Below are 7727 nucleotides of genomic sequence, written 5' to 3'. Positions count from 1 at the left end.
TATCTATTTGACATCCATGAGCATCTTCATCTTCATGAAACAATAGAGACAAAAGTGAAGATGATATTGAATTTAAATGACCTGAAAAAAAAATATACTGGTTTAAATTTAATTAAATGTCTCACATGCTTTGGATTAGTAAGTGCCCTCCCCGATGACTTTGAAGTTATCCAAACACTTGTTTATGTTAAACCGGGTGTTTGAAGTTAGTTATCAGCATTGGGATATGGCCATGTCCGGTGGTGATCGGATTTTATGGACATCCGTTGATCATAGCCATGATTTCATCAACAATTTAATAAGCATGTCATTATATATAAAGAGTGTGATTATTTTCATTTTAAGAATTAACTGTTGAGAGATGGACACATCATAATTCACAGGACTTGCAAATTCACAATGAAGTGGTGAACAGGAAATTTATTGTTAGGAGAAAGTGGATGAGAGAAAACAGAGCAAATGCAGGGGGATTAACATAGAATTCAATACAGGGCAAGATGAAATGGACAAAAACAGGCTTGGAAACCAACTACCAGCTTAGAGCTTGAAATACTTTGAAAATCTGATTAGATGGTGACAGCATCCATGAACTCCAAATCGTTTCCTAAAGCCTTCAAAGTCTCAGGCAAAAGGGAGAACTCAACGTCCATGCTCCCCTCTTCCAGTCCCGGAAACAATGTTAACTTCCCATCGAACTTGTTCCCAGGCCCGCTTCGCACTGCAACGGGCCTTCCCCAACCAAAATCAGTACCATAAACGTTGTGCCTTGGCGAGCTGCTAATAGACAAACTGTGAATACGTCCAAAGTCGGCCTTTGTTAATGGACTAGGATTCTTCAGCGCCGACGCTAAAGTGTCCGCCACCTTGTTTTTTGTATAAGAAGAAACCACCTTGTTAATCTCCAAAGCTACAAATCCAAGCCCTTGCTCCAGTATCTCTCTTGTTCTCAAAGTTACAATCCCAGGCACAATTGCATTTCCACAATAGCTTTCTGGTAATGGTGGTTGTAATCGTGCCCGCAAACCTATAAAAATTCTTAAATCAATCTCTTTATCATGTTCAAATAGTCGAGCTCGAGTTGTAGCTCTCCAAATATGAGCCAAAAGTGACTGAAGAGAGGAGATTGACGTAGTGGCAGCTTCAGCATTGGCTTTTGCTTTGAGCATCGCTATTTTTCCCTTGGCAAAATGAAAAACTCTTTCTTGCAAAGGTGATGGAATGAACGAATCAAGGTTGTTCTTTATGATTGAGAGAGGAAGGCGAATCGGCGGGCTAATACTACCGTTGAGAAGTGACCAACGTTCAAGGACAGGAGTCTTGGAGATGTGATCCAACCCACGATGGATTTCAGACCAAGAATTGAAGAAATTCCAAAATGACGAGCCATCAACAGCAGCATGGTTCATGGTACAACCAACAAAGATGCCATCCACAAGCTCAGTAACTTGAACTGCTAGCAAAGGTTTGGAAACAGCCTCGTAGTTTGAGATCCCATTTAATGGAAAGAAAGAGTGGAGAATTGGAGGAACATAAACTGGCTGGAGGATGTCAGCCATGGTTACACCATCCGCTGCGGCATGAATAAACTGGGCTCCTGCATTGTTGCAGTCAATGAAGAAGGAGACTGTGTTATCATCATGTTCTACTGTGGCTAGGCGACCAGCAAGAGGATTGAAGCAATCTAGTGTGCGAGAAAGTGAGATTTTCAAGTGTTGGATCAGTGAGTTTTGATCTTCTAGTGATTTGGGTTTGAGGAAGAGAAGACCCTTTTGGATGCCATGTACTAGAAGAAGCTTGAGATCACACTGAGTCAACTCAATCCTCTCATCTGTCACCTTGTCGGTAGTGGCTTGAACCATGCTTGTAGAGAGCAATCTAATGTTTGCCATGTTAAATTTCTTGTCTGAGGAAGGGTTTTCCACTATGGAACGTACTTTTAAGCTCTGAGAATGAAACTTAGCTCTCCTTTTCTCAAGTAAAAAGAAAAGAAAAATAGTGATGCTTCAAGGCAACAAGAAAAAGCCAGCGATTGGTTGGGTGCAGATTTCAAAGATATTATTTATAATCTAATATTATTTAACGAATTCATCTTAGTTCATCCCAGTTGATTTGAGTTATTATTATTTTTTTTAATTGTTTGGATTTTTTTTATACCTGTCAAATTAATTAAATCATATTAACTTGTTAAAATAAATATGTATCAAATATATTAAAATAAAATTGACTATTCTAATGGATTACACGCATGCATGCATGCATATATATATAATACCAAATCGGGTCTTGTAAATAGCATCTCCCCTTAAAGATGTTTTTAAATTTTGTGATTGGCAACGCGGTGGAGCGTGATTTTTAAAAATAATTTTTAATTAAAAAGATTTTTTGAGATTTATTTTTATTTTTTACATCAAAATATCTAAATTATTAAAAAATATCTATAAAATATTAATTTAATATTTTTTCAACCACAGAACAATTTGAATAACACTTGGAGAATAAAATTCAACCATAAAAACAAATCCTAAAATCAACAAATGATGAACAAAGAATGACTAGAAATATATATTCAGTTCCTATCTAACCAAGCAATGTAAAAATCTGTTAAAAGGAAAAATTAAAGAAAAAAATTACTTCTTATCTAACTAATCATGATTCTATACTCTTTATCTATATGCATACAATATCATATAAATACAAAATTAAAAGAAAAAACAATTAAAAAGATAAAAATAAAAAGCAATAAATGATATATACTTGACTTCGTTTTTACTAGGAGGATAGGTATATTTATCAACTTTCACTTTAATTATGACTATAGGATTCATTAATTCAATAAGAATACTGCCAGTCTGGACCATTAGTGGTTGTGTAGTCTTCAAAATATGCTCTGATCCTTGCGATGGAGACAGAATTAGTTTTTGAACGTTCAGCGTCGATAAAGGGCGCCCATGTGGCTCTGATCTGATCTGTCTCGAGCACTTTCCTCCACGAAACTTTTAACATGTGTTTGAGAGGACAATTTGGGTGATGAAGACAGCTATTTGGAAAATTAACATGTGTTTGAAATATAGATGTAGTTGGAATTTTTTAAAAATATAATTTTTTTTTAAATATAAATCATACTATATAAATCGATGTTTTTTATGAGGGTTCATAAAAGAAACTAACAACATTTTTATTCTAAACACCCTGAATATGTATAAATTAAAATTAGCCAACCGATCAATCCATTATATATATACAAATTTCTTTTTTGTAGTAACAGAGTACTACGCTACGAGCTTATCTTTTAAAATATCATAAAAATCTAAGACTCAAAAGCATTGAGTCTAGTTGCAATGTCGAACTCAAAAGCATTGAGTCTAGTTGCAATACTAAACCCAACAATAATATTTATAATATTAATCATAATATTTAATATATCTGTCAAAATTTTTATGTTTTTTAATCTTAAAAATCTAAGATTCAAAAGTATTGAGTCTAGCTGAAATGTCGGACTCAAGAGCATTGAGTCTGGTTGCAACGCTAAACCCAACAATAATAATAATTATAACACAAATAATACTATTTTTAATATGAATACTTTAAATTATAATAAAAATAACAATATTTATAAAACAAATAATAATATTTTTAATTATAATAAAAATAATAATATTTATAATACAATTTTTAAAATGAATACTTTTAATTATAATAAACATAATAATATTGATAACACAAATAATTGTATTTAGAAACCCAAAACTCAAGAACATTGGGTCCTGCGGCAGGACCAAAGAGACTTGGGTCCAGACCTAGGACTCAAGAGCATTGGGTCCTGACACCAGACCCAATAGAATTGGGTTCTGACACAAAACCCAAGGCCAATTGGTTTTGTGTCTGGAGCACCCAAGAGAATTATAATAAAAATAATAATATTGATACCACAAATAACAATATTTTTTATATTAATACTTTCAATTATAATAAAAATAATAATATTTATAAGATAAATGATAATATTTTTAATATTAATACTATTAATTTTAATGAAAGTAATAATATTTATAACACAAATAATACTATTTTTTCAATTATAATAAAAATAATAATATTTATAATACAAACAATACTATTTTTAAAATGAATACTTTTAATTATAATAAACATAATAATATTGATAACACAAATAATTATATTTAGAAACCCAAGACCCAAAAACATTGGGTCCTAACGCAGGACCCAAGCCAATTGGCTCCAGACCCAGGACCCAAGAGCCTTGGCTCGTGATGTAGAAACCAAGCAAAATGGGTCCTGCAGCAGGACCCCCGAGCATCGGGTCCTTACGGCGGACCCAACATAATTGGATCATGCGCATGACTCAAGAGCATTAGGACCTATCGAGCACCCAAGTGAAATGGGTCCTCTACAAGATCCAAGAGCACTGGGTCCTCACAAATAATAATACTATTAATTATAATAAAAATAATAATATTTTTAATTCTAATATTATTAATTCTAATAAAAATACTAATATTAATAAGATGAATAATAATATTTTTTATATTAATACTTTGAATTATAATAAAAATAATAATATTTATAACACAAAAAATTATATTTAGAAACCCAAGAATATTTATAACACAAATAATTATATTTTTTATATGAATATTTTGAATTATAATAAAAATAATAATATTTATAACACTAATTATAATATTTTTGATATTAATACTTAGAATTATAATAAAAATAATAATATTTTTTATATGAATAATTTGAATTATAAGAAAAATAATAATATTTATAACACAAATAATTATATTTTTTATATGAATACTTTAAATTATATTTTTTAATATTAAAAAAAAATGGTTTTTCTTCAATAGTATTAATAGTTTAAAATTTATTAATGATAATAATAATTTTTTTTCAAATTTATTAATAAAATTAATTATAATAAAAATAATAATATGTATAATACAACTAATAATATTTTTAATTATAATATTATTAATTATAATAATAATAATAATAATATTAAGACAAATAATAATATTTTGATATTAATACTACTAATTATAATAAAAATAATAATATTTATAACACAAATGATACTATTTTTAATATTAATACTTTCAATTATAATAAAAATAATAATATTTATAATACAAATAATACTATTTTTAAAATGAATACTTTTAATTATAATAAACATAATAATATTGATAACATAAATAATTATATTTAGAAACTCAAGACTCAAGAACATTAAGTCCTGTCTCTGAGCCAAATGCGCTTGGGTCCTGTGTTAAGACTTAAGAGCTTTGGGTCCCATGGCAGCACCCAAGCATTGGCTCCAGCCCAAGACCCAAGAGACTTGGCTCCTGACGCAGGACTCAACCAAATAAGTCCTGACACAGGACCCAAGCATATTGGGTCCTGATGTCGAACCCAACAGAATTGGGTCCTGACACAAGACTCAAAAACAATTGATTCTACGTCAGAAGCACCTAAGAGAATTATAGTAAAATAATAATATTTTACTACAAATAATAATATTTTTTTCTATTAATACTTTGAATTATAATAAAAATAATAATATTTATAACTCAAATAATTATATTTAGAGACCCAATAATATTTATAACACAAATAATTATATTAAGAATTCCAAGAATATTTATAACACAAATAATAATATTTTTGATATCAATACTTTGAATTTTAAGAAACATAATAATATTTATAACACAAATAATTATATTAAGAAACTCAAGAATATTTATAACACAAATTATAATATTTTTTAAATGAATACTTTGAATTATAAGAAAAATAATTATATTTATAAGAAAAATAATTATTTTTTTAAATGAATACTTTAAATTATATTTTTTAATCTTTAAAACAAAAGATGGTTTTTCTTCAATAGTAATAACAATATTTTTTAAAATTGTTTAATGATATTAATAATAACAATTGTTTTTTTCAAATTTATTAATTATTTTATTAAGAATATTAATTATAATAAAAATAACAATACATATTATTCAAATAATAATATTTTTAATTATAATATTATTCATTATAATAAAAATAATAATATTTATAATACAAATAATAATATTTTTAATTATAATATTATTCATTATAATAAAAATAATAATATTTATAATACAAGTAATAATATTTTTAATATTAATACTATTAATTATAATAAAAATAATAATATTTATAATACAAATAATATTATTTTTAATATTAATACTATTAATTATAATAAAAATAATAATATTTATAATACAAATAATATTATTTTTAATATTAATACTATTCATTATAATAAAAAAATAATAATATTTATAACACAAATAATAATATTTTTAATATTAATACCTTCAATTATAATAAAAATAATAATACTATGATCCAGACCCAGCGACTTGGCTCTTAACGTAGGACCCAAGCGACTTGGCTCTTGACGTAGGACCTAAAAGCATTGGATCTTGACACATGACCTAATGCCAATTGTAACTGTGTCTGGAGCACCTAAGAGAATTATAATAAAAATATTAATACTTTGAATTCTAATAAAAATAATAATATTTATAACACAAATATTTATATTTAGAAACCTAAAAATATTCATAACATAAATAATTATATTTTTATATGAATATTTAGAGTTATAATAAAAATAATAATATTTATACCACAAATAATAATATTTTTTCTATTAATACTTTGAATTATAATACAAATAATAATATTTATAACACAAATAATTATATTTAGAAACCCAAGAATAATTATAACACAAATAATAATATTTTTTAGATGAATATTTAGAATTATATTAAAAATAATAATATTTATAACACAAATAATTATATTAGGAATTCCAAGAATATTTATAACATAGATAATAATATTTTTTATATTAATACTTTGAATTAGAATAAAAATTATAATATTTATAGCACAAATAATAATATTTTTTATATGAATTCTTTTAATTATAAGAAAAATAATAATATTTACAACACAAATAATTATATTAAGAAACCCAAGAATATTTATAACACAAATTATAATATTTTTGATATGAATGCTTTGAATTAGAAGAAAAATAATAATATTTATAACACAAATAATTATATTAAGAAACCCAAGAATTATTATAACACAAATAATAATAATTTTGATATGAATACTTTGAATTATAAGAAAAATAATAATATTTATAACACAAATAATTATTTCTAACACAAATAATAAGATCAAAGAGAATTGAGTCCTAACAAAGAACCCAAGATCATTGGGTCCTGACATAGGACCCAAGCGAAATGTGTCGTGACGCAGGATGCATGATCCAAGCGAAATGAGTCTTGATGGTGGACCCATGAGCAGTGGGTCCTGACGACAGACCCAACAACATTGGGTCCTGACTCAGGACCCAAGGCTAAAGCTAGCGCCCAGGGTAGCCCCAGTGCTATATGTTTGCAGTCTAGGTCCTGCAGCTCTACTTGGCACGTGGGCGCCTAGGGCTTGCTAGTCCCATCCCAGGTGTTTGCAGCCTGAGGGCTGCAACCTCACCCAAACTGGAGCTGGTCTGCAGCCTCATCATGCCCCACCAAACAGTGCAATTCATAATAAAATTACTCACAGTCTACAGTAACTCCCGCTATAGTGCAAAACAGTACAATCCACTTTGAAATAACTCACAGTCCACAGTAATT

General features: G+C 27.7%; 1 protein-coding gene across 1 annotated transcript; it reads right to left on the bottom strand.

The window, feature by feature from the left end:
* Nucleotides 1-400: 400 nt before the first annotated feature.
* Nucleotides 401-2026, bottom strand: LOC18096849 (uncharacterized acetyltransferase At3g50280). The gene has a single exon (XM_006385417.3). The coding sequence runs from the start codon at nucleotides 1887-1889 to the stop codon at nucleotides 567-569; it is 1323 nt and encodes a 440-aa protein (XP_006385479.3). The 5' UTR covers nucleotides 1890-2026; the 3' UTR covers nucleotides 401-566.
* Between the last annotated feature and the right edge of the window lie 5701 nt (nucleotides 2027-7727).

This window comes from Populus trichocarpa, chromosome 3 (assembly GCF_000002775.5).
Source record: "Populus trichocarpa isolate Nisqually-1 chromosome 3, P.trichocarpa_v4.1, whole genome shotgun sequence".
NCBI lineage: Eukaryota > Viridiplantae > Streptophyta > Magnoliopsida > Malpighiales > Salicaceae > Populus > Populus trichocarpa.
The sequence above is the reverse complement of the archived record's forward strand: the minus strand, read 5'-3'. Positions and strand labels throughout refer to the sequence as shown.

Excerpts from the sequence above, each read along its gene's own strand:
- LOC18096849 (XM_006385417.3), bottom strand. The coding sequence starts at position 1,889 with ATGGCAAACATTAGATTGCTCTCTACAAGCATGGTTCAAGCCACTACC.